The sequence below is a fragment of the Panicum virgatum genome, chromosome 2N (assembly GCF_016808335.1).
Source record: "Panicum virgatum strain AP13 chromosome 2N, P.virgatum_v5, whole genome shotgun sequence".
Lineage (NCBI taxonomy): Eukaryota > Viridiplantae > Streptophyta > Magnoliopsida > Poales > Poaceae > Panicum > Panicum virgatum.
The window spans coordinates 51159194-51186394 of record NC_053146.1 but is presented as its reverse complement, the minus strand read 5'-3'; the positions used below and the strand labels follow the sequence as shown (position 1 = coordinate 51186394).

At 44.6% G+C, this 27201-nt stretch overlaps 2 protein-coding genes across 2 annotated transcripts; both read right to left on the bottom strand.

Annotated features, from left to right (window-relative positions):
- Nucleotides 1-10131: 10131 nt before the first annotated feature.
- On the bottom strand, nt 10132-11790 carry LOC120658898 (serine/threonine-protein kinase UCNL-like). The gene has a single exon (XM_039937029.1). The coding sequence runs from the start codon at nt 11645-11647 to the stop codon at nt 10319-10321; it is 1329 nt and encodes a 442-aa protein (XP_039792963.1). The 5' UTR covers nt 11648-11790; the 3' UTR covers nt 10132-10318.
- A 12849-nt stretch (nt 11791-24639) lies between these two features.
- On the bottom strand, nt 24640-26890 carry LOC120661062. The gene is made up of 3 exons (XM_039939751.1): nt 26818-26890; nt 24958-25271; nt 24640-24907 (listed from the first exon to the last, which is right to left on the bottom strand). The coding sequence occupies exons 1-3, from the start codon at nt 26888-26890 to the stop codon at nt 24896-24898; spliced, it is 399 nt and encodes a 132-aa protein (XP_039795685.1). The 3' UTR covers nt 24640-24895.
- Nucleotides 26891-27201: the final 311 nt, after the last annotated feature.

Below are 27201 nucleotides of genomic sequence, written 5' to 3'. Positions count from 1 at the left end.
CGTCATATGGAAAGAATTTACTATATGCTTTAACTCCTAGTGAGCCAGAGTTCAGTGTGTTTGATTACATATGGGAGGAAATCAAGTCCATATCTGAATCACCTCAAAAGTGTTGTGGTTTTGGAGCTTATCTCATGTTCATGATTGATCAAAAGACCAACAAAAGATTTGACTGTGATTACAAACATCCTCCTGTTGATGTCAAGATGGACTCACACCCCGGACCCACTCTTGCTGAAATTATTGCATCGAGAGAGCAAGCAACAGCTACAGGTGATGGTGATACAGCCCCACATGCTCCTACACATGCTCCTAGTGCACCACATGTCCCTACTCGCTCCTATTCTAGGCGTGGTGGCTCTAGATCTCAAAATTGGGAAAAGACTCCCTCTCCAATTAGAAAGATGTTCAACATGATTTTTTGGATGTGCAAGTCCACAAATGATGTGGTGCACAAGGAGAGGGAAAGGAGGAAGAAAGACACTTTGAGCCTAAAGAAATTTCAAGAAGCCATGTTGTCCAATGATCCTCCCTCACCCATTGGCTCAGAAGGACAGCAAAGTGAGCCTGAAACTATGGAGCAAATGAATGCTAGATATCAGCAAGAAGATTATTGGGGGCAGCTCTATGGTAGTGGCACCACATCCTATGTTAACCCTACTGTTGTTGACCCCTCGACCGCTCCTTTCATGCCTCAGGCTCCTCAGTTTCCACCACCACCTCCATCTTATGGGTTCGATGCTTTTGGTGCTTGGATGTTTGACCAACATGTTGGTGATGCTGGCCAAGGTTCGAGTAGGCAAGATGGAAGACAAGACGATGAGGATGATGATCAGTAGTAGAAGCCCCAGAAAGACTCCCCTCAGGTCCTTCTTGGTGATAGATGACAAAGGGGGAGAGATTATTGAAGATTAAAGCTTCTACTCAGTTTTCAGTGTTTCTGGTCAGGCAAACCCGGAGGTTTCGGGTTTCCAAATCCAGAAGTTCCGGATTTGGGTGTGGGATGCCACATGTTTCTACTCAGTTTTCAGTGTTTCTGGTCAGGCAAACCCGGAGGTTCCGGGTTTCCAAATCCGGAAGTTCCGGATTTGGGTGTGGGATGCCACATGCCATGTAATAAATTCGTTTTAGCTCATGAGGACTTGAGAACAAATTGTATTGTGTGATATTGTGTGGTGAACCATGTTTAGATGCTTTAAACTAATATGTAATGTTTGTTAGTGTGATAAAAGGTGATGAAATGATGTTTTGTTGCTCTTAGCCCAGTTCTGCCTGGCATATCCGGAAGTTCCGGATTTGGAACCCGGAGATTCCGGGTTTGGGCTGACAGAACTGACCTGCTTGTTTTATCTTGCTTTTGTGTGAGATATCTGCCATATGCATCATGTATTATTTGATCACACATTTGTTTTGCACTCCACGGATGCTAAGATTTAGGGGGAGCTCTTTGTTTTTCTTGTGAATATGTGCAAAAGGGCATTTGAGGCCAAAGTGATTGAATTCCATTCAATGCACATAGTAAGGGGAGCTTCTACAAAATCTGAAAATTGAAAAGCTATATTTGTTATATCTTTTTGTAAGCTTTAATCGGTGTTGTCATCAATCACCAAAAAGGGGGAGATTGAAAGTGCATCTCGGCCCCTATTGTGTTTTGGTGGATTGATTAACACCATGATTAAAGGACTAACTATCTTATTGAGTATATGAGCAGGAATTGATTATCATAATTGTAATCTATGTGATGAAATGAATCAAGATTCAAGACATATGCTTATATGACAAGATGAATGACATATTCTAGTATGAGAATATCAACAAGCAACAGCTACCATGGAAATTGGGATATGTATCAACGATAAAGAATTTATTCGTATATCCAAATGAAGCTTGTTGATGTAAGTGGAATTCAAAATGACAAGCCAAGATATTGTGAATGAGACAAAGATGTATGCTTATGCATAGTCTCATATATGGAGAAACTTGTCATAAGGAATGTATGAGATAGTTGATGATCAAGCAAGCATGAAAGAAATGATGTTCATTGTAATGGCAAAATCAATGTGAGTTCAAGAGGGCTCTTGAGGATAAATGGATGGGATCGAAAGGCGTGTTTCTAGAGGCTATGTAAGCAAGCTTGGCATGAGCAAAGAAACCGATAATGATCAAGTCCAAGAATTCTAAGAGACATGGAGAATTTCATATTGACAAGTGTCATTCATTAGAGAAGAAAAATTGCTTGTGAATCAAAATGGATTTCATTGTAAGTTAAATGTGATACAAGCCTACATGAAGCAATATGTGATGCAAAGATGAAGAGTTGGAATTCGGGAATGGTTTTCTAGGTACTAAGCTTGGAGAAGGGCAATTGTGGTTGTGCCGAGGAACCAATGCTAGGGTGACGAAATATTCTTTCGGTTCAACTTGAAGAATCTTGGTCATGTGTGGTGTTCATGTTGGCAAGTATCAATCTTTCTAGAATCTTATTGTGAAGACGGTGACTTGAACTAGAAGTGGATTTCATTCAAAGATAAAGGTTCAAGGTCACTAGCTCAAGGAAGATGTGCTCAAAGAAAAGAAGCCAAGTTGGATGCACACCTCATATTGTGATTGATCAACACACAACATAGGATGAAAAAGAGAAGCTCAAGAAGTTGAAATGTAATTTATCTTTGATCTTGAGTTTAGGTATGGCATACTATCAAGAGGGATGTATTACAATGGTCTTTGGTTTAGTCTCAGTGCTCAAGTAACCCATGTGAGTTGAGAGAGACACAAAAGCCTCACATACACATTTTAACATTGCTGCCAGGGCAAATCCGAAAGTTCCGTATTTGGCACACGTGGTACTAACGGCTAGTTGGTTTGAAAACCCGGAGGTTCTAGGTTGTAGAATCCGGAAGTTCCGGGTTCTAACTGTCACATAACGGCTAGTTTTGTTGGGACCGGCTATTTATACCCCTTAGCCCCCTCCTTGGTGGGCTGCTATTCCAGGCTCTATTCTGTTGATTGCTGGTCGTCCCAAGAAGCTTGGTAGCCATAGTTGAGCTCTCCCCAACCTCTCTTTGTGAGATTGTGTGATTAGTGTATATCCTTGAGTTGGGTTGAGAGAGTGATTGCTTGAGAGCACTAGAGAGCACAGCAAACCTTGAGCACTTGAGATTAGCCGTGATTTGTGTGATTCGCATTTGTTACTCTTGGAGGTGAAGCCTCCTAGACGGCTAGGCGTCGCCGGCTAGCTCCCAAGGATTGTGGTGAGCAGCAGTAAGTTTGTTGCAGCACCGATCTTGTGTCACAAGGGTGCATGGTCATATAGTGGAAGGAGTAAATAGCTTGACCTTGGGGTCGATATAAGCTTCCTCAACGGAGACTAGAATTCACACGTGGGTGCACGGGGTGAATCTGAACTTCGGTAAAACAAATCCTTGTGTTCATTGCATTTACATTTGTTTTGTGGATTTGAGGAGCTCTCCATTAGACACTTGTGTCTTGGAGATATTGTTGTTTCGTATGTGCAGGATCTGCGTGAACCTGCTCAAGGAACTTCTCTGAGCAGACTCTACAATTGGGGTTTGAATTTACATTCATTTATTAGCACTACTCTTATTGTGATCACTCTGTTCTGAGTGAACTCGGAAGTTCCGGATTGACAAACCCGGAAGTTCTGAGTTTACCTACTGTCTAGCCCAAATCCGGAAGTTCCGGATTTAAAACCCAGAAGTTTCGGGTTTGGCAGACAGATAATTTTATCCGCTGTGTTTGAGTGAAAATTTGTATATGCGCCTATTCACCCCCCCCCCCTCTAGGCGACATCACGGTCCTTTCACTGGGCCAAAATTTAAATGTCCCCTGAGCCATTTTAGTACCGGCCCAAGACACCGGCCGGTACTAAATGTCATTCTTTAATACCGGCCGGTGTCTTGGGCCGGTACTAAAATGGCGCGACCATTTAGTACCGGCCCAAGACATCGGCCGGTACTAAAAGACGACATTTAGTACCGGCCGATGTCTTGGGCCGGTACTAAATGGCTCTCTACGGGTCACTTCAAATGGAATGCATCTTCTACCCAGTCACATCTGGTGCATAGGTGGGATGGTAAGGAAGCTACGCGCGAGGCTGGAGGTCATGGGTTCGAATCCTCGCGACCGCGCACGCGTATTTACCGACCGGGTGGTCGTCAATTTTTTTTATTTTTTGGGTGGAAAACCATTTAGTACCGGTCCGTATTACCGACTGGTACTAAACTTCCACTTTAGTACCGGCCAGTCGGTACCGGTCAGCCGCCCGGTACTAAAGGGGGTTGCTGACCGGTACTAATATTGATTTTTCTAGCAGTGTGAAGAATGGTACCATCGGAATATCCGGTGGTAGCATCGGAACTTCCGGTGCTAAAGGAACTTTCTGGGGTAAAAAATATGCTCTCTGGACAATAGTACGGGCATTGCACCGATGCCCTTTTTTGTAGCATCGGAATTTCCGGTGCTTATAGAAATCAATTTCGCGGTGCTTCGTATTTTGGCCATAACTTTTTACTCCGAACTCCGATTTGGATGATCTTGTACTCTTTGGAAAGCTTGTGAAATTATCCACAAGATTCTGCTAAAGTCCATCTCATTTGACCAAATTTTTAGCATCGGAATAACCAGTGATAGGCACCGGTTCAACCGGTGCCACACAAAAATCAGCTTCTTCGTGTTTTGACCATAACTTTTTACTCGGAACTCCAATTTCGATGATCTTGTACTCTTTGGAAAGCTTGTGAAATTCTATACAATATTATGAAAGTCCATCTCATTTGAATAAGTTTTGAGCGTCGGTTAAACCGATGCTTGTCGTAAGGTCCGGTGCAGGGTCATAGGAAGAACCGGTGCTACTGATTTTTGCATAACTCGTCCAATTCAGCATTTCTTTGAGTTCTTTCTTCATGTTTTGCTTTGCTAACCCTTTTTAATAAATTTTTTGGACCTAGAAAGATTCACTTAACAAACTTGTTAGTCCCATTGATTGAGTTGTCATACGATCACTAAAATCACTCGAAATGGCATAAATGGTGCCATGTTCGTTACAGGGGGCTATTGTAGCCTTTGGCCCCATATATATGCATATAAAAAAGAAACAAAATTAAAAAAAAAGTAGAGCAACCTAGGACTACAAGGTATATACTATATAAGTTGCTTTTATATTTAGAAGAAAACAGAAGCCAAAATTCGTCTCCACAATTATTTAAAGTTGGGTGGTTTTGTTGTACATACATACCCTGATACCCAAGACCTTTAAGAAAATGGAAAAGGATCATATTATTTATGTCGCCCTCGAATTATAAGTAAGGGTTCAGAGATATAATGAGCTATGATGCACTGATACTGCACCAAACTTGAGTATCAGTATCTCGATACGTATCCGATACTTCGATACACCGATACTCCTCCGATACCATATCGGAAAAGTATCAAAAAATAATGGCAGATAAATAAATAAAATTAATATTGATACTTATTCGATACACGTCGATACCTCTTCGATACTTATGGCCCATAACCATTCATTTTGCAGCCCGTAGACTCAACAGCCCAATTCTACAGCCCGTTTCTGTTGTTGGCCAATGGCCACCCATTACGCAGTTAAAAGGTACGTCAACTCAAAATCTCGTCTCTTAGTCTCCTGGTCCTAGGCATGCATCCTTTTTGTGAGTCTGACTCCATCTTAGATCAGAAATCTTTTTTTTATTTTTTCAATTTGCTACTGCTATAGGTCAGTTTGCCTTTTAGAGATGGCAAGTGCTGGTGGAAACTCTCGGGTTAACGTTGGTTCTGCTCCTATTGATCCTGTCGGTGAGAATGATCCTACTGATCCTAGGTATCCATTTTGGAGGCATGTTAAAATAATTCAGAGCAATGGTCCTAGTGGAGGAAATACAAAGTCAGAGTGCTTGTTTTGTGAGAAAATAATAAGTGGAAGCTATACTAGAGTGAGGGCACATTTGCTGAAGATACCAAGGCAATGTGTTAGTATTTGCAGAAAAGTGACAGTACCCATACTTGAGCAACTTCACAGAGAGGTAGCTGAAGCCGAAGCACTTGTTAATGGTCGTCAACCCAACAATATTCCATTGCCAACGCAAATAGGGAGTGCAGGAACCACTAGCAATAAGGGAAAGAGAAGGAAGCAAACAGGGATTGAAGAAAGTTTTCATACTGAAAATCGTCAGCAAGCAGATGCTCTCATTGCAAGGATGTTCTATTCAGGCGGTATGCATCCTAGATTTCTACAATTGTATATTTGTATTCTTAAATTGTCAACATGATTCCAAACAGGACATTTGTTTATTGCTATTTTTTATTTTGTTGGTGTTCCATTCAATTTGGAAAGAAATCCAAATTACATAGCTGCTTTCAAATTTCTTGCAAACACAGATTTGGGTGGGTATGTTCCTCCTGGATATAACAAGCTGAGGACGACCCTTCTCCAAAATGAGAAAATTAATGTTGAGAGGCTGTTGCAACCATTCAAGAGTACATGGTCTACAAAAGGGGTGACTATTACATCTGATGGCTGGACTGATGCTCAACGACGCCCACTCATCAACTTTATAGCAATAACTGAGGGTGGCCCTATGTTCTTAAGAGCTATTAACTTTGAAGGAGAGGTCAAGAGGAAGGAATACATCGCTGAAAAATTGATCGCAGTGGTTGAAGAAGTAGGAGCAAAAAATGTCGTCCAGGTGGTGACAGATAATGCTGCGAATTGCAAAGGTGCTGGGATGATTGTTGAACAGAAGTACAACCACATCTTTTGGACCCCATGTGTTGTACACACTTTAAATTTGGCACTGAAGAACATTTGTGCTGCAAAAAATAATGATGGTGAGAATGATGACCTCATGTGGATCAAGGAAACTGTGGATGATGCCTTCATGATCAAGCACTTTATAATGAATCACAGCATGCGGCTATCAATGTTCAATGAGTATAGTGATCTTAAGTTTCTTGCTATTGCTGATACAAGATTTGCATCACATATCGTCATGCTTAAGAGGTTCCTTCGCCTTAAAGATTCTCTTTTGCTAATGGTGGTTAGTGACAAATGGACAGCTTATAGGGACGATGATCAGGGCAAAGCAAGATTTGTGAAAGGAAAGGTGCTTGATGATTTATGGTGGGACAATGTTAAATACATTGTTGATTTCGCTGAGCCCATTTTTTCAATGCTAAGGGCAGCAGACACCGATAAGCCATCTCTCCATTTGATTTATGAGATGTGGGACACAATGATAGAGGCAGTTAAAGCTTGCATATATCAACATGAGAGAAAGCCACATGATGAAGAATCTACCTTCTATGACATTGTTTATGCCATTTTATATGATAGGTGGCTTAAAAGCAATACACCTCTCCACTGCTTGGCACATTCTCTCAACCCTAGGTAAATTTTAGCTACCAATTATCATTTTTTAGTTGTCTTTTATTCATATTATATCAGATTTGGGACTGATGTAGGCTCTTCTTTATGTAGGTACTATACTGAAAAGTGGCTTTCTTTAGTTCCTAATCGTGTACGTCCCCATGAAGACACTGAAGTTTTGGACATGAGAAACAAATGCTTTAGAAAGGTATTTCCCAATCCAGAGGATCTTAGGAAAATCAAGCAACAGTTTGCAGATTTTTCTCTTTTTGGAGGATGCTTTGGTAGCCGTGAATCAATTGAGGATAGAGATCTTTTTGAGCCAAAGCAATGGTGGGGCATTCATGGTCAACATGCTCCAGAATTAAAATCACTTGCACTCAAAATACTTGGCCAACCATCATCTTCCTCTGCATGCGAAAGGAACTGGAGTACATATGGATTCATCCATAGCATGAGGAGAAACAAGCTCACTCCTTCAAGTGCTGAGGATTTAGTGTTTGTTCACAATAACATACGCCTTTTGTCTAGAAAATCCGAAGAGTACCTAAAGGGCTCATCTCAGATGTGGGATATTGGAGGAGATAATCATGAGACCTTTGATGGTGCTGGTGTACTTGAGCTTGCTGATCTCTCACTAGATGATCCAGAATTTGAAGTGATGCTATTTCAAGGCGACGAAAGAGGATCTTTTGACGTGGAGCTGGACTAAGACCTACCTTAGTCTTGAAGTCTCATTTAGTCTAACCATGTAGCTAAATGTTACTTGCTATCTTATATTCATAGTCATTTCTCTTTAGAACTTTATTGCAAGAACAAAGTACTATTCTGTCTGGAATGTGTTATTGAACCATGTTTTTTTTAATTATCTTCATTGTTATTTTTATTTATTAATTTTTTATATACTTGGAGTATCGGAGAATCCTTATTTTTCTCAGCTGTCGTATCGCCGTATCGGAGTATCAGTATCCAGTATCGGTGCATCATAGATAATGAGCATACAAAAGCAGCTAAGCAACGCATGGGTTCAGAGATATAAAGCTTTAGTTGTTAGCTAGCATATATATAGGTCTGCATCAGTCAGAACTCTAAAAAAAAAGATCTGCATCAGTCTGCTTACATACGCCGCATGCGTGCTGCGAAACAAAGATATCTATCGGCCAAAGTTTATTATTACGAAATACAATATGATCTGATCTACCTGCTGCGTGCTGTCCCGCGCGAAGCAGAGATATATATATATGCAAAATTAAGCTGCATATCATCATCAAGTTCGGCACATGAAAGCAAGCTCTGCTCCAGTGTCTCCTGATCCTCGAACACTCCCCATCAAACCCTTCCCATCATGCCTGACTCGTAGATTACGTGGCTAACACTGACGTTCTCATAGGTTTAACTTGTCTTGTCGGTTCTGATGGCGAACCGGCTGATATAACTAGCCGGCTTTGCTGCCACTTTGTGAGTGCCCACTCATTGCAGCAAAACCCTTCCCCAAAGTGCCGGTCGGTCGCTAAGCGCCAGCGTTAAGCGATTTAGTAGAGTAGACGACCTTCGTCAACGGTGCAGATTAAACGCACGGTCAAGCTCAAAGTAGATCACCTAATCTATCCCTAGTGTCTGAAGCGACCAATCTATAGATACTACTAGGCAGCAGATAGCATTTCTTTTCTGATCAGATAAGCTCCGCACGCGCGCTCAGCAGTGGACTGAATCAATTGTCAGAAACCATATCATTATTCAGCTATCAGTTGCCCGAGTCAAACATCTGTTTTTCACGATTACAAACACATTTTCAGATCAAGAAACGAGTCATAAACTTGTGTTGAAGTACAGTCACACTAACTGAATAATTAACAATATGTGCAGTTTTGACAGGAATGAAGAACCGACGAGACTTTACTGAAGGTCTGATGAAACAGCCATCAGTTATGTTCGCCAATGCATCAACCCGAACTCATTAAAGACATGGAACCAGCCGGCAGCTGAACATTGATGTACACGTGTATGGTACACCTCGAACTTTGTGCCTCTCTTTTTGGACACGTGTATGGAGTACTAAATGTAGTTAAACAACAAAACTAATTACACAGTTTGGATGTACACGGCGAGATGAATCTTTTGAGCCTAATTAGTGTATGATTAGCCATAACAGCTACAGTAACCCACATGTGCTAATGATGCGGTCAAAGGTCTCAACAGATTCGTCTCGCGGTTTCCAAGTGAAAACTGAAATTAGTTTTTTAATTAGTGTCCGAAAAATCCTCCCGACATTTGGTCAAACTATTGATTTGACAACCAAAATTTTTTGGTTTGGGAACTAAACAGACCAAAATTTTTTTGGTTTGGGAACTAAACAGCCCCTGACAGATCAATTGGGCACGTACACGAATGTAGAGTAGCGGTACAAAACCATGGGTGGAATTGACATACGTACGTGCGTCCGTACATGGTCCTGCGTTCGGAGATGGGAGTGAATTCTCATGGCCCAACGAAGTTGCCATTACCAACCAACTCCGTCAAAGATGCTCTTCTCTCTGAAGATGCAATCGTACTAGCACCAACAACTGTAACTCAGTCATTGATTTACGGCGTAATTTATCCAATTTAGTTGAATTTTTCATAAAACGAAATTGTTTGCAGACATATATGATGCATGGTATGCACCAGAAATTCATAATCACGGATGACATTTGCCTTCAGTAATTCAGTTTCAGTAGTAAACTGCTGAAAAGTTTGAAAGCGCAAGTCTTTTATCCTGCTCAATTTCACCGAGCTGCCTCCCTACTATTATGATTTTACAACATCACCGCCTCTCTATGTACACATATAACTGACATCCCTCGTTACATGATATAGTAATCTTCTAGGGTGCAAAACGGGAAAACAAGGAGCTCAAAGCTCGAGCGGAAACAACCAATGTCAGAATTCCGGCACAAGCTCTTCCTCTGGCGAATGCTCCGCCGGCGACGGTGGAGGCTGGTGAAGCTTATCGAAATACTCCACCACACTGAAGCCCTCGCAGGCGATAGTGTCATCGGCCGGCGGGGGAATGTAAGGCGGCCGGGACACCTCCCCGAGCAGGTCCCACGACACTCCGGCGAAGAACGGGTGCGCTCGGACCTCGTCGGCTCCGCCGGCAAACCCCAGGCGCATGGAGGGATCCTTCTCCAGAAGCCTGGTCATGAGGTCCGTGAGCTCCGGCCACCGCCGCCGCGCGTCCGCTGAGAACTCGGGCTCCCGGAGCAGCACGTTCCGGAACGTCTCCTTCCGGTTCCGGCCTCTGAACGGCGTCCGCCCGTGGGACATCTCGTAGACGAGCACCCCGAGCGCCCACCAGTCGACGGCGAACTCGTGCCCGTCGCCGCACACCACCTCCGGCGCCACGTACTCCTCCGTGCCCACGAACGAGAAGGACCGCTCGCCCGCCGCGGCCGAGGAGAGGCCCGCGAGTTTCTTGCCGCGGTCCACCGGAGACACCCTCGCCGACTTGGCCTTCTTGACCTGATCGCCGCCGCCGTCGACGCTTCTGTTGAGGTACCAAGCGAGGTTGCGCGGCTCTTCCTCCTGCCCGGAAGTTGACGCGGTCACCGCGGATTCGCTCCTCTTGAAGACGCGCTTCAGGTGGTGGTGGTATTGGGCCCGTCCATGGCTCGGTGCCTGAGGCGGCGGCGAGGACGTCGCGGAGCACGACGACGAGGTGGACGTGGACGCGGGGGGCGACCTGGGCGGGAGCTGCCGCGAGAGGTCAAAGTCGGTCAGCGTGACGTGGCCGTCGGCGCGCAGGAGCACGTTCTCGGGCTTGAGGTCGCGGTACGCGATCCCGGCGGCGTGGAGCTCGGCGAGCGCGGACACCAGCTCGGCGACGTAGAACCTGATGGCCGCGGGCGAGAACACGCGGTCGGGCTGCGCGTGGCGGAGCTCGTTGAGGTCCCCGCCGGGGCAGTACGGCAGCGCCCACGCCAGCAGGTCGGGCGTCTCGGCGCAGCCGAGCAGGGACGGCAGGTGCGGGTGCGCCAGGCGCGACAGCACGGTCACCTCCCACCGCGCGCGCCGCGCGGCGTCGGCGCCCGCGCCCGAGGCCGGCCTCGACGCCGCCGCGGGGGAGCGCTTGTCGAAGACCTTGAGCGCGTAGGCCTCCCCGCCGCCGCCCCCGACGAGGAACACCGTGCCCATGGCGCCGCGGCCCAGCACGCGCGCCGCGCGCACGGCGTCCAGGTCGATCTCCATGGGTGGCGTCGCCAGTGGCATGAGCACGGGGAGAGCTCTCGCGCGCGCGTCGTCGGGCTGCGCCGTGTCGTGGCGTGGCGTGTCGCTGCTTGTTGCCAAGGGCGAGGGCGTGGCGATATACGGGAGGGGGGCGGAGGCGGGTAGTATAGGGGCCGGCTCATCATAAGGTGGCAGCTTAACTGGTTCGCTTGTCTTCTCTCGTCTCGTCTCCCCCCTGCAGAAGAAAACAAATCAAGTGGCGTTGCCACAATGCCACCCTGGGGAGAATTCTATTACTGCTTCCGGCATGGATTTGGCGTTTCTTTCTTTCTCTCCATCAGCTCATCATCAGTTGTATCCAAAATGAAGCTATATATTTTCATATATAATCACAGAAATTACTACACAAAACTGGCTGCCTAATCCGCTGTGTGGATGAAAACTATGAGTCTATGACTACCCTCGGACGACAAACCTCAACAAGAGTGCTGTAGATTTGTTTAAAGCCGTGGAATCTGAAGCAGTTTAGTTTTCACATCACCAGGACAATTTCACCAGCTGGTTAGAAAACAATGATGCATGCTCCAAGTTCGATTGGAACGGGATAAATCAAATGCAAATCGCTGAAACGATCATTTCAGCGGGTGGTTGGACGAGAGCTAACAATGATTCTTGCACCGGCTGCTTTGGTACTAGCAGTATACTATATTTTTCTCTAACCGAACAAGAGAGAGGAGATGGAGATCATTGGGCGTGGAGCTCAAGGCGAGAAAGCACAAGCTGGGCTCTACACGTGTGGACAGTATGTAGCAGGGATCACGAGGAAATTCTTTCCCGGGGACACGGCCCAATTCAAACGAGTATTCAAATCCAAAAGAAAAAATGATTAGTCACCAATAAGGCGGATGCAACGGGACGGGCATATTCCGATTTGGATGTCGATGGTGGCACGGGCTAGGCCAGGAGCCAAAGTCACTTGTAAAATCGACACAAATGGCACATGACAAAGGATGGTGGACTCGATGGGACGTGTCGTACCGAGAATTTCGCTCCGGCCTTTGTTCTCTTGTACATGCGCCGCGCCCTTGTTCTTGAATTCGATCTCTCTGAATTCTGAAGAAATGGACCAAGGTTCAGTGAATGTAATAAAAGGCCGATCGACCAAGGTTATCGAAATCGAGATTCCAAAATGGGAAGGTTCTAAGGAAGATCTTAAGCGTAAAAAGTAGAGATATAAATTGTATTGACTAATTGTAAAACCAGGTCTCTAGATTAAAATCACATATATTTAAAAGTGTATGGTAGAGTCATGATTCTAATTTCATTATGTGCAACAAAAACCTACATCCTTTTGACAATAGGATGACTTGAGTCAAAAATCTTTTCTACGAGATCAAGCGCAAAGCTATTCATGCAAGTAAAAAATTATGAGCTATTTCTCGATCTTGCAAGTTGCTACGGCAGCTCCTCCATGCATAGAGCCTCTCTGGCTAGGGTTGATGCATATCTTATTCAGAGACCGAGAAAGAAAAGTTGTGGACTTACTCTGCGTGGTTGGTTTGCTTTTCTCTGACTAGGCATCTTTTTCAGATGAGACTTGAGCATGCAGTAAGGGCAAGAGCCACGCATGTGGCCAAAATCAGAGCTGAAGTTGACACATGCTTAGTGCCACCTAATTACAGTGTTGATGGGATTTTATTGTAACACCGTCTATGGTTCTTGCACGGTTTTATTGGCAAGTGTTTTTGGTGCATGTCTTCTCATGCTACCCAATTGGTGATGTGATCGATTGCAACTTGCAACCATATATTTATATTTATGTACACTAGACCGTGTTGCCGTTTTGCTTCAAATATGTGAAATGGAATTCCAACTAAAGTTGCTACTACTCTCGTAGTGTGTGCTTCTGTGGGAGTGCTTGTTTGTGTATGCGTGTTTTAGTGCTTTATGTATTCGTTTTATGCTACCAGTTCTGTCGCTGTACATTGCAATGCATCCCCAATAAAAAAATATATTTTATTTTAAATTCATCATGTGCAAAATTTTATATTTGAATATGAAAATTACATGCATAGTGGCCTGACGCCGATGAGAAAAACCGAACCCAACTCCCGAGCTGCTGGTTCCCCATCACGGGCTTCCACCAGCCGGCCTAAAGCCCGCTTGCTGCCTTAAGAAATACGGCGACATCAAATGTCTATTATATGCTCTATTCTGTTAATTTTCATTTCATCGGGTGTTAGTTCACGATTTATGGAAGCGTTTTTTAAGGGATGACCAGGATGCTCCATCAACTGTCGCAACATGCATACCAACCGTTAGAGCATGCTGGTTTAAACTTGATACTGTTAGGTTGATCTCCTTCCTAATAGGCCCAACGGCCTATTAGGCCCTTAAACCGCGCCCTGATCGGGGGCGTCCAACCCTTAATGGTTGGTGGGCCCCCGCTGCACAGCGCCAAAATAAAAGGGGTGAGGGGCCGGCGGCACACGGCACGAGGTTCGCCGTGCCGCCTACACCCTCACCCACAGAAACCCTAAGCCGATCTACTAGGGGGCGCTGGAGCAGTGGGAATCCGCCGCCGCTGCAGTCGACTACGTCTAGCCGTCGCCGCAGTCGACTCCGTCTAGCCGTCGCCGCTACCGTCCTCGACACCGTCGCCCCTGCATCGACCTCACTGCATCACTCGTCGCCGCCTTTGAGCGGATCTCCATCAGCGAACAAGGGATGGCCGGCTCAAACTCCTCTGGTGGCGCCGAAGGTTTCTCTACTCTCTTTCTCTCTATGTATTTCCGTAGATCTAGGATCTCTTGTACTCAGAATCATAGAAAAGAGAAAGAAATCCCGCTCGATCCGTACACAGTGTTGATCCTAGAAATCTAACAGATACTTCTCTCACACATTTAGTTTGCGCGCCAACGTTGTGCATGAACCTTTTCCCTCCTTTCTTATATCAGTATATAGGACACCATTCAGTCTGATCACTTGTTGCAGATTGATGGGTCCTAGCTAGATCAATGATTCAGGTCTGTGCTGTGAGTTGTGACTACTGACTAACTACTCTTGGCTGCCATGCCAGGGTGCCTGTGCATACTAGGGCCACCACAGTAGTGCCGGTCTACCAGCAACAGTGTGCAAACATGTATGAAGCCGTGAATCTATCATGTCACAAGTCGCAGTCCTTTTAATCATATCATTCAGGAGAACCCAGCATGAAGAGACTCCTATTCCTATCTACGTACTCATCAGGAACTAGGAGCGATCCAAAAAGGTCCTGAAATCCCGGGTCAGTTTTTTGTAGTAAAATAATGGCCAAAGTTGGATGATCGTTATAGGCCAATTTTCAGCCAAGGTACTTGTTTAAAAAAATGCCGTACGTGGAGTTATATTGAAGTTAAGGGTCATCTACTCGACTTGAACGATCGGCTGCTTTCATTCTCTTGAGAGGGTACGTTTGATTGCCAATGAGTGCTGAGTTTGATGGAGAGAATATTATCCCATTTCTGTCTCTTGTAGAGGCTTATAATTGTTGGTGGAGCCCTCCCATCCTGAATTCAAGGGCACTGGAGCACCCTTAGCTACACATGCTTATAAATAATACCCATTACCAACCAAGAAAACTGTACTAAGTTCCGGAGCTGCATCCTGACATTTCAACCTACAACCATGCTTCGTCGCTATTCGAGTATTGATTAGGTTTACAGTCACGACAAGACTATTTAGGATGACAAAATAACCTGTTTTTTTTAAAAAAATCAGTTAATGGCTATGTTTAAAATCAGTTCTTTAAAACCTTCTGGCCAGTGATTAAGGGTGATCTAATGGCTATGTTTGCTGATTTCCATAAAGGGGATCTGGACATCAAAAGACTAAACTTTGGTGTCATTATTCTGGTGCCGAAAGTAAAGGATGCCAATGACATCAAACAATACCGTCCGATTTGTCTTCTTAATGTGGATTTTAAGATCTTTACTAAAGCGCTGAATAATAGATTTACCCCTATTGCCAAGGAGCTGATTGGGAATAACCAAACCGGCTTCATAAAGGGTAGACATATTTTAGAAGGGGTTGTGATTCTACATGAGGTTATTCATGAACTGAAAACTTCCAAAAGAAAGGGGTTGATCTTGAAGATTGATTTCGAGAAGGCCTATGATAAGGTTCGGTGGGACTTTTTGGAAGAAGTTATGTTTGGAAAATGGCTCCCGGCCAGTTGGAGTGATTGGGTGATGCAGATGGTACGAGGAGGCAGGGTGTGTGTTAATGATAATAGACATAGGGCCACCCATTTTAGAACCTACCAAAGGCTACGTCAAGGAGATCCGCTGTCACCTATCTTGTTTAACTTGGTGGCTGATGTCCTCAGTGCTATTTTGGACAAGGCTGTCGCAAAGAAGCACATAGTAAGGGTGCTTTCTCACCTGATCCAAAAGGGGATCTCTCACAGTCAGTATGCAGATGACACCGTCATTATGATTGATGGCTTAGATCAGTCTATCTTGAATCTTAAATTAATCCTTTATTGCTTTGAGTGGCTTTCTGGGTTGAAAATTAACTTCCATAAAAATGAGGTATATGTTTTTGGTGTTGATCAGACTGAAAAAGAAAGGATGGCAAACATGCTCAATTGCAAGTTAGGGGTTTGGCCGATGAGATACCTGGGTATCCCTCTCTCCGAACATAGGTTGGGAAACATGGCCTTCGCTGGTTTGAAGGAGAAAATGGTTCGGAGACTAGATCCTTGGAAAGGCAAGCATTTATCCTCTGGGGGTAAGCTTGTCCTCACAAATGCTTGCCTTTCCAGCCTTCCAATCTTTACCATGGGCTTTTACCTCTTACCTAAGGCATCCATGGTGGGATGGACTCAGTAAGAGGCAAGTTCTTTTGGCAGGGTGCGCGAGAAGAATTCAAATACCACATGGCGAAGTGGGAGACTCTTAGCAGACCTAAGGACCAGGGAGGTCTAGGCATCATAAATACTCACATTATGAATGAGAGTTTGCTTGTGAAATGGATCTGGAAGATTGCCAAGGGAGGCAATGATACCTGGCTTAAACTTTTGGAGGCTAAATACATGCCGGATGGGAACTTCTTTAATTCCAAGTACAAAGGGACCTCGCAGTTCTGGCAAGGACTTCATAAAGTCAAACACCTGTTTAAATGGGGTGCCTTATACAAGGTTGGAGATGGATCTCTAACTGCTTTTTGGGATGATGTATGGCTAGGACAGCCCCCCCTCAAGACTCAATTCCCTGACTTATTCAACATTTGTGAGGATCCTACGGTAACAGTGGCTGATTGTTGGGATCATGGGGCGTGGTTAGTAAACTTCCGAAGAAGCCTTTCTTCTAGAGAGGGTGAGAGCTGGGAGGAGTTGCTAGACCTCCTCCAAAGCACAGATTTGGATCAAGAAGCGAGGGATGACGTAATTTGGGCTCTAGATTGTTCTAAGTCCTTCACTACTAAATCCCTTTACAGATTTATAACACATAGGGGAGTGTGTATTTCAGCCTCTCAGGATGTTTGCAGAACTAAACTACCTTTAAAGATTAAAATCTTCTTTTGGCAATTACAACATAATAAATTGCAGGTGGCAGCCTCTTTGAAAAAGAGAGGGTGGACAGGTGAGATTTATTGCTCTCTTTGTGGGGAGGTTGAGACAACCAACCATATCTTCTTTGGCTGTTCAGTGGCAAGGTTCACTTGGTGCTGCCTCCGAGACGCCTTTGGTTGGGCAGGGTGCCCTTCCAATTTGGGTGATGTTCTGGGTGACAAGTTTTTGGGAGTCATGAAGATCCCGGCTCACTTAAAACTCTTTGTTATTGCGGGTATTACCTGGGCTATTTGGAGGTCCAGGAATAAGATGGCGATTGAAAAACTTTTCCCCAAAAATCTTTTGGATGTAATCCGATCAGGTGTTGCTTTTGTGCAGAAATGGCGTTTGTTGCTGGGAAAGTCTGATCAAGCAAGTATCGCGAAGTTAGGCGAGGAGATGATGGCGTGGTTTCAAATTCATACTCCAAGCTTAGCTAGTGTTTCCGATATTGTGGAACTTTGATCATCTTTTTTCTGTTGTTGTTTTGCCTTTTTGGTAGTCATGCTACATGCTTAAATGGGTCTCCCCCATTCCTGTAACGCACTCTGATTTGCTTTCAAGAAAAGCAGAGTTATCTCCTTTCAAAAAAAAATCAGTTAATTTCATATCGCTAGTAACTGAACTTCAAGTCGATTTGGATTTGTATCAGATAATCATACTCTGGTTCCTTATCCTTTCGCAGGCATCCCTACAACTACAAGTCTTGCCACTGGAGACGTCTAAGTAAGAGGGACCATTAGCAGGTGCAGGGCGAGGCCCGGACGGTCTGGTCGTGCGCCATGATTCCCCGATGATGAGCCGAAACCCCTGTTTGCATTGTTCCGTTGCTGAAACGGCAATGATTTCGCGAACAAACATGGTCGGCGGCCGTGGTTAAGCGTGGCGTGTCTGTGCGTGTCACGCAGCTGCAGCCTGCAGGGCTCCAAGGTCACGCTGTTGCTCTTCCTTGGCGCTTAATTAATCCTGCCTGTTCTTGCCTTTTGTGTTGGGTAGCTTGCTTGGTAGCAAGCACTGATCAATGGAGAGGAGGTAGCTGCTTAGCCCCCGGTCATTAACAACTCGCAAGTGGAAGACGAATAAACGATCGACGAGGTCGATCGTAAAAAGGGAGATGGCGAGTTGCCAACGTGCACGTGCTAGCCCACCACACCAGTGCAGTGCAGCAGGCAGCTAGAGGGAGGAGGAATAATCGAAAGAGGAACTCGTCGCCCTTTTTTCCATTGCCGGCCTGGTCGGCCATTACGCCGCGATCTGGAGCAGCCGCAAGCGTTGTGGCTGCAGAGTGCAGCCACTAGCGCTGTGAGCATGGTTTCAGACTAGCAGTGAAGTGGTTCCTGGCGACCGTGCAAAGGAGGGACAGCCACAGACCACAGGGGTGGTAGGAGTAGGATAGGAGGCGTTGTGTGCAGTAGGACGAGAAGGCTTCTGAACCTCCTTCAGTTGGTGCACGCCTTTCTCTTTGCCTAATCAGTGATGAGTTGATGATTGATCAGGAGGAGGCATAACAATCAGTAACGCCAAAAAGAGAAAAAGGAGCGGTTACAGGGAACGGAATTGGGATTGCTTCCATCTCTTCGGGGGAAATAAATCCTTTTGCACCATTGTTATCTTTTTTTTTTTTGGACTCCCTTTGGTTATTTTTTAGTTGCTGCTGACTAATCTGAGGTGCAGTCACATCGATTACTAAGGAGAAGTCATGTCACGTATGTTGCTGTTCGGTAAAGCAAGCAGTCGTTCCTCTTGCTGGTTTGTCCAAAAGCACAAAAGTCAGTTAAAGAGGCTGTTCGGCTTATCTAGACTTGGCTTGTTTCGGCTTGTCTCGATTTATTTTCTCTCACAGAATACTATTTTGTTCTACCAGCCCTTAACTATTCATGCGGTCAGCCGAACAGAGCCAAAGCTGATGCTGTTCAGGCTTCAGAGTGCCGCAAACTGAACCTCACCAGCCTGATGTGCCACTCAGCCCAAATCTTGACGGCCATATGGGAGTAGTTCGTGTCGGTTCATCAGGCCGTCTTGACGGCCACACAGCCCAAATCCGGCTCGATGGGCCACCGACGGGCTGCAGAGACCGTGGCCTCGTGGGCTGCAGTCATGGGCTTCTTTCTCCGCGGGCGTAAATTCGAGCGTTCCCTCAAGTTCATGGGCTCCAATGTTTTTCTGGGCTGCTGACCGAAGCTCGCACTTTGACTTTTTTTCTCCCCAGGGTTTGCCAGCTGGAGAAGTGTCAACGACAGTATACAGAACGAGCAGCAGGTTCGCTCGTGCAGCGGGGCTCGGAATCTTCTAGAAGCACGACCGCGTGTCTTTCTTCTTCTTCTATCCGAAGGCTACGTGTCGACCCACGGCTCTGCTCTTCGGGAAGGCGCACACTTCACCATATGGCGATTGGCGAAGCTGTCCATGTCAAATCCGGAACCAGGAGTAGAACGATTCACGTGGCCCCACCTCAAATCCGATGCTTCTTAGCAAAGACCCCCTCGAATAACCTTTTGACGAATTGCCCAATAATTACAAACAAGACAGCTCAGGTAAATGTAAACTTTGGTTTTTCAGAAACAAAAAAAAAATGTAAACTTTGAGTCGCAACTGCCACGCGCCGGTCCAATAAAATTTTTGTACCAGCACACACCCCAGGGAAAACAAGAGCGACTAGGCGCCGGCTCAACGAACGCGCCGCGCTGACCGTTGCCGCTCATCGAGCAGCCGGGATTTAGCAATAGCAAGCCTCTCGGCGCATCGACGAGGAGCGCAACTCGCCAACCATCACCAATTAAGTAATCCATCCATCAATCAGGGTCGATTAGCGACGGGCGATCGGTCGCCGGGGAACAGGTCAGCGGCCGCGATGGCAACCGCGCGGAAAAGGACGAGCGGCCGGCCGGCTGGCCGATGCCGCGGGTCACGAGCGGAGCGCTGCGGTGCGGAGGGGAGGAGAGGTGGAGGAAGGAAGGCGGGTGGCGGGCGTCTCCACCGCGGTCGGACCATGTGGCGCCTCGCCGTCTCCACGACAGCGACCGCCGGCGCGTGACACGGCGCCGGGCGAGCGGAGCGGGCGGCGGGTCGATGATGCCACTCCATTATCGAGCGGGTGGGACCCGCCGGGCGCATGATTCCGCGGCGGAAAGAGGTCCTGATTGCTTCTCGTCCACCGGGAGGAGGTTTATTTGTTAGATGTTCTAGTATCTTAATCTCAAAATGGAACCACGTAGATGATATACCTTTGTCATTAGGGCCTCCCATCTTCTTCTTTTTTAGATCTTGTCTCTTGTTTTTGCCTCTGTGTGAGTGTATGTGTGTGTTTTTGCCGGTCACAAAACCCCGGTGATGGCAGCACGCATAGATCGGGTTTTGAACGGGTTTCCCCCTTCTATTTATATGCCGCTCACCGGGGGGACCGACATCCATGGTCGGTTTCCGTCCCGATCAGGACGGGATGGGAATGTTTGTTCCCGTTCCTTAACTCTCTTCCATTAAGTTATCTTATTGTTTTACTGTAGACTATTTAATGAACTTACTGTTTAAGCTCACAGATCATCATCTCAACATTCTCCCCCTTGATCGTAGGGCTTAAACTTATAAATTTATTTCTTAACAAAATAGTACATCAGGACAAAAGGATTACAATGGTTAATAACAAACACCACTGAACCCAATGACTATAACATACTACTTTATTTCGAAACAAACTTCTTTAACTTAGGAGCTCCATAAACTTATTACATCAGACTTATACAAACTTACAGACTTACTCTTCGACAGACAATACACCAAGACACTAAGTTACAATAGTCAATTAAGTACTACTGAACTAAGTGACTATGGTTCCTGAACAATCTCTGAGGAAGTCCACATTAGGATTATGGGGAGATGATGTCATATTGGTCCCAACTAATCCAGGATCAAGGGCTTATCTACCAGACCCATACCGGTAACGTGATTTTTGAATACACTGGGTGGTAGGCCCTTTGTGAGTGGATCCGCCAACATATACTTAGTATTTATATACTTAATACTTATTGTCTGATCCTGGATCCTTTCTTTCACAACATGATACTTAATGTCAATTTGGTTAGCACCAGTCATTGACTTGATGTTACTCGAATAGATTACTGCTGGTTGATTATCACAGTATAATGTGAGTGGCTTTGAAATGCTGTCGACCACTCTAAGTCCCGGGATAAAATTCTTTAGCCATACTGTCTGCCCGGTAGCCTCATAACATGCCACATATTCAGCATGCATTGTCGACGATGCAGTAATACTTTATTTGGAGCTTTTCCATGATATAGCTCCTCCTGCGAGTGTGAAGTCAGGGATATAATCTGACGTGGATTTCTTAGTGTCAACACATCCCGCAAAATCAGCGTCTGAATAACCTATGACTTCAAGGTTATCAGACTTCTTATATGTGAGCATGGGATCTTTAGTGCCTTGCAAATAGCGAAAGGTCTTTTTGGCTAATTTCCAGTGTTTTGGTCCTGGATTTGACTAAAATCTGCCAAGCATCCCGATCACGAATGCCAAATCAGGGCGAGTGCACACTTGTGCATACATTATGCTTCCGACAGCTGAGGCATAAGGAATTGACTTCATCTGCGCAGCTTCATACTCATTCTTTGGACATTGGAATTTTCCAAATTTATCGTCCTTAACAATAGGAGCAGGCGAGGCTTAACACTTATGCATATTATACTTTTTCAGCACTTTTTCTATATATGTCTTCTGAGATAGCCCCAAGATCCCTTTGGATCTATTTCGGTGAATTTCTATGCCCAGAACATAAGTGGCTTCATCAAGATCTTTCATCTCAAATTTGGAGGTAAGGAACCTCTTTGTTTCTAGCAGTAAATTCTTATCACTGCTGGCCAGGAGTATATCATCCACATATAATATCAAAAAGATAAATATACTCCCCCTGAACTTAGCATAAATGCAGTTATCCCTTTTATTCTCTTCAAAACCAAATTCTCTGATAATTTGATCAAACTTAAGGTACCATTGTCTTGACGCTTGTTTCAGCTCATAAATGGATTTCTTCAATTTACATCCCAAATGTTCCTTTCCTTCCACAACAAAACCCTCAGGTTGTGCCATGTATACATTTTCATATAAGTCACCATTCAGGAATACGGTTTTAATATCCATTTGATGCAACTCCAAATCATAATGAGCCACAAGTGCCATGATGATTCTGAATGAGTCTTTAGAAGAAACAGGAGAGAAGGTTTCATTGTAATCAATGCCTTCCCTCTGTGTAAAACCTTTTGCCATGAGTCTTGCTTTGAACCTTTCGATATTACCCTTGGAGTCATGTTTAGTCTTGTAGACCCATTTGCAGCCTACTGTTTTGGCTCCTTTAGGAATTTCTACTAAGTCTCATACTTCATTAGCATTCATGGATTTCATTTCATCTTTCATAGCATCAAGCCATTCAGATGAATGCTCATTATTCATGGCCTCTTTAAATGATGTGGGATCATCGTCCAAACTCAACTCATTCGTATTTTCACTCATATAAGTGACATAATCACTAGGAATAACTGATCTTCTTTCTCGTTGTGACCTTCTTAGTGGTTGCTTATTATTTTGCTCATTCATCACAACTGGAGGCTGTTGAATATGCTCATTAGACTCATCATTAGGTGCAACACTTGAAGTGGTTGCAGGAGTTTCAACAGGTGTTGTATCAACAGTCCCTTGGACTTGAGGTGCAACATCAGCATGCACAGGGAAAATAGGATCTTGAGTTATGGGCATTGGAACATATTCCCGTTTTTCTTCTAAATCAATTTCCCTGGGAGTCATGCTCCCCCTGATCACTTCATCTTCCAAGAACACAGCGTGTCTTGTTTCAACAAACTTAGTAAACTGATTCGGGCAATAAAATCGATATGCCTTTGAATTATCAGGATAACCAATAAAATAACAACTGATTGTCTTGGGGTCTAACTTTCCCATATTTGGATTGAAAACTCGAGCTTCAGCAGGGCAGCCCCACACATGTAAATAATTTAGAGTTGGTTTCTTCCCAGTCCATAATTCAAAAGGTGTCTTAGAAACTGATTTGCAGGGAACTCTATTAAGAATGTGTGCAGCTGTCTTTAGAGCTTCTATCCATAAATTCACAGGCACAATGGAGTGACTCATCATACTTCATACCATATCTATTAGAGTGCGATTACGCCTTTCAGCTACTCCATTTTGTGGTGGTTCACCCGGTGCAGAGTACTGGGCTTTTATGCCATTTTCTTCCAAAAACCTTGCAAAAGGTCCAGGAGTTTGGCCATAAGGTGTATGCCTTCCGTAGTATTCTCCACCATGATCAGACCTTACAATTTTTATCTTCCGATCATGTTGATTCTCAACTTCTGCTTTGAAAATTTTGAACTTGTCTAATGCCTCGGATCTTTGTTTGATTGGATAAATATATCCGTAATGGGAGTAGTCATCGGTGAATGTAATGAATTAATCAAAACCTTCCACTGATTTTACATTAAAAGGACCATAAATATCTATGTGGATTATTTCCAAAACTCTTGTGCTTCGGTTTGCACCTTTCTTGATTTTCTTTGTATACTTCCCTTTGATGCAATCAATGCAATGTTCAACATCTGCATCCGAGAAATCCAAAGGATGGAGGATATCTTCTTTAATGAGACGCTCAATTCTCCCCCTCGAAATATGGCCTAGACGGTAGTGCCATAATTTCGAAGAAGTCTCATTATCATTATATTTTCGTTTGGTACTGACGTTTGAATTTGAGGTGGAATCAACATGATAAGTGGCATCACATAAAGATATTTTATAAAGTTGTTCCCGTCTAACGGCGAGACCAACCTCTTTATTGTCATACATAATTATACATCTATGGTCTCCGAAAGCACAATGATAACCACTATCATCTAAGGATGAAACAGAAACTAAGTTTCTTTTCATAGAGGGTACATAAAGAACACCATTTAGCTAAAGTCTAAAGACAGTATGAAGAGTAAGAGTGAAGTCTCCAATGGCCTTGACTTCTGCTTCAACTCCATTAGCAACTCTAATTCTTCTTTCCCCTCTTCTTAGGGTCCTCCTCGTAGCGAATCCCTGTAAAGAGTTTGCAACGTGAATTGTTGCACCTGAGTCAATCCACCAAGAGTCGGTGGCATAATCAATATAAAGGTATTCATCAACAAAAATTAAAACATCAGTACCTTTCTTATTGAGCCATCTCATAAAGCCAATGCAGTCCCTCTGACGGTGTCCACTTTTTCCACAAAAGTGGCATCCTTCGGGATCTTTTCCTTTTTCCTCTGCACTGGAGCCACCTGCTGGCTTGTTCTGCTGGTCTTGCTTAGACGATTGCCCCTTTTCTTTGAATTGACCAGGCTTAGGCTTCAAGTATTCCTTCTTAAATTTCTTATACCTTTTCTTTTTAGAATGCTTGAATTGATTAGTATGATCAATTCTTTCTGCCTTAAACCTTTCTTCTTCTTGCACACACATGGAAATCAACTCATCAATACCCCCACTTTATTTTCATAGAGTTGTAGTTGATCACAAATGGAGAGAACTCCTGGGGCAGTGATGACATAATGAAATGAACAAGAAAACCATCAGAGATTTCCATCTCCATTGACTTAAGCTTGGAAGCCATGTGGCATTTCTTCATAATGTGCTCCCTTAGACTGCCAGTAGCATCATATTTTTCACCCACCAACCTTTTGATGAGGGTAGTGGCATAAGCTTTAGAGGAGTCTTTGAATTGCTCCTCAATCTTAGTAAGATAATCCCTGACAGACTGAGTATCAGGAATTGCTCCTCTTATTGTATCAATAATGGAGCTTCTAATGATCATAATGCATTTACGATTTGAAACACTCCATTTTGTTTTTTCTTCATCATATTCCTTTTTCAGGACTTCATAATTTTCATCCTCTGGTTTAGGCTCAACCGGAGGATCCTTATGGAGGGCATAATCAATATCCAGCAAAGCAAGAGTGACTTCCAGCTTCTCCTTCCATGAAGCATAGTTGCTTCCATTAAGCTGCTCAATATTGCCTAAGACACTGGCAATTTGAGACGCTGCATAAGAGAGAATCAACATCATTAAATAAGCATCTTCTTTTATTGATCAAATTCAAATCAGCTTTGGCCAGAAATGAATGAGAACAATAAAATTTTGTGAATAAGTATTTATTAATCAGCTTTGGCCAGAATAATAAATATAAACCACACTTTATTGAATTTCATGAACTTCTTTTATTAATTCAATCAAATCAGCTTTTGCCAGAATTGATTTGAATTAATAAAATTTTGTGGCCAAATAAGTGTCAATCAGCTTTGGCCAGAATGACAATTATTTGTCACACTTAGTCAGAGTAATTATTTACAGCGAAAATAATTTATAACACATAAAATAATAAATTTGAATAATAAGCATAATGTAATCATCATAAAAATTAAATAAACATAAGAAAATTTCATTATATAATAAATCTAATTATTATTTGTATCATTATTTGCTAAAACACGATAAAACATATTTAAAGAATTAAACATGAAATAATAAACCATAAAGCAATATTTGTAATCTTAATTTCAATATTATTTTGGCCCATAAACTTTTTCAGCCCGTTACTATGCAGCCCAAAGCATTTAAATCCAACAATATGCAACCCATTATACATTTCGTAATTTTACATAATAAAAATCGGCCCAAACATCAAATTTCGGCTCAGGCCGTTTTCGGCCCATCCTGTTTTGGCGCCCCCTTAAACTTCCCGGGCTCCAGGCCCAAAACCCTGGGCCTGGGCCGGGAAACCGCCTCCCCCCGCCGGCCCGTTCCGGCCGCGGGACGCGCGCACCGTCGGATCTCATCCGGCGGTCGACGCCGCGCGCGCCGCCTTAAAAGGCCGGTCGGCCGCGAGCCCCCCCAAACCCTAATCATTTTCTCCCTCCCCCTCTCTCTTCTCCACCCGGCGCCGAGCGAGCGGAGGGCGGAGCGAGCGACGACGCCGAGCGGCGCCGAGCGCCTCGCCAGCGCGGAGGAAGGAGGTGGTACCGCCGAGCTCCACTCGCCGGAGCTACGTGCCGCGAACACGGGCACGCAGCTTCGTCGAGAGTTGCTCCACGGTTCCCTAAGGGCACCTCGCCGGCCGCGCGTAGATCCGCAGCGGCGGCGACGGAGAACTTCAGATCCGGCCGGCGGCCGGCCACCTCGGCCTCATGGCGCGCTCGATGGGTCGGCGCTGCCGGTGCGGGAGGGCGCGAGGCCGCTCGGGACCAAGTCCCGAGCGCGCGCTCGCCATCAGTGACGGCCATGGCGACAGTGGTGGCCTAGAAGGCCCTTTAGGTAAGCCCCCGACCCTCTTCTTTAGATCTTAGGGTTAGGATTTCTTAGATTTGGGGTTTGGCTAGAGTTAGGGCTTCGGGCTTGCAAGATTTGGGTTTAATTCTTCATGACAGAGCCATAAGCTTATAAAAGATGAACAAAATCATTTAGGTTAAGCATGATTTGTGTGCTCTAAGTACTATATAGGGTTCCAATTCGATGCTAACCAGACTCTTGATGCCATTGTTAGATGTTCTAGGATCTTAAGCTCAAAATGGAACCACGTAGATGACATACCTTGGTCATTAGGGCCTCCCATCTTCTTCTTTCTTAGATCTTGTCTTTTATTTTTGCCTCTGTGTGAGTGCATGTGTGTGTTTTTGCAGGTCACAAAACTCTGGTGATGACAGCACGCACAGATCGGGTTTTGAACGGGTTTCCCCTTTATATTTATATGCCGCTCAACAGGAGGACCGATATCCATGGTCGGTTCCCGTCCCCGATCAGGACGGGATGGGAACATTCGTTCCGTTACTTAACTCTCTTATATTAAGTTATCTTATTGTTTTACTGTAGATCATTTAATGAACTTTGTTTAAGCTCACGTATCATCATCCCAACATTATTAACGAGAAAGAAATACGGGATCGGGGCAGAGAAAATTATGAGCTTGAATGATTG

Coding starts and splice junctions, on each gene's coding strand:
- LOC120658898 (XM_039937029.1), bottom strand. CDS start 11,647: ATGCCACTGGCGACGCCACCCATGGAGATCGACCTGGACGCCGTGCGC.
- LOC120661062 (XM_039939751.1), bottom strand. CDS start 26,890: ATGCACTCACACAGAGGCAAAAATAAAAGACAAGATCTAAGAAAGAAG. Junction 25,272..26,817: donor GGGAGGCCCTAATGACCAAG/GTATGTCATCTA, acceptor TCTCTTATGCAG/CGTCTCAAATTGCCAGTGTC.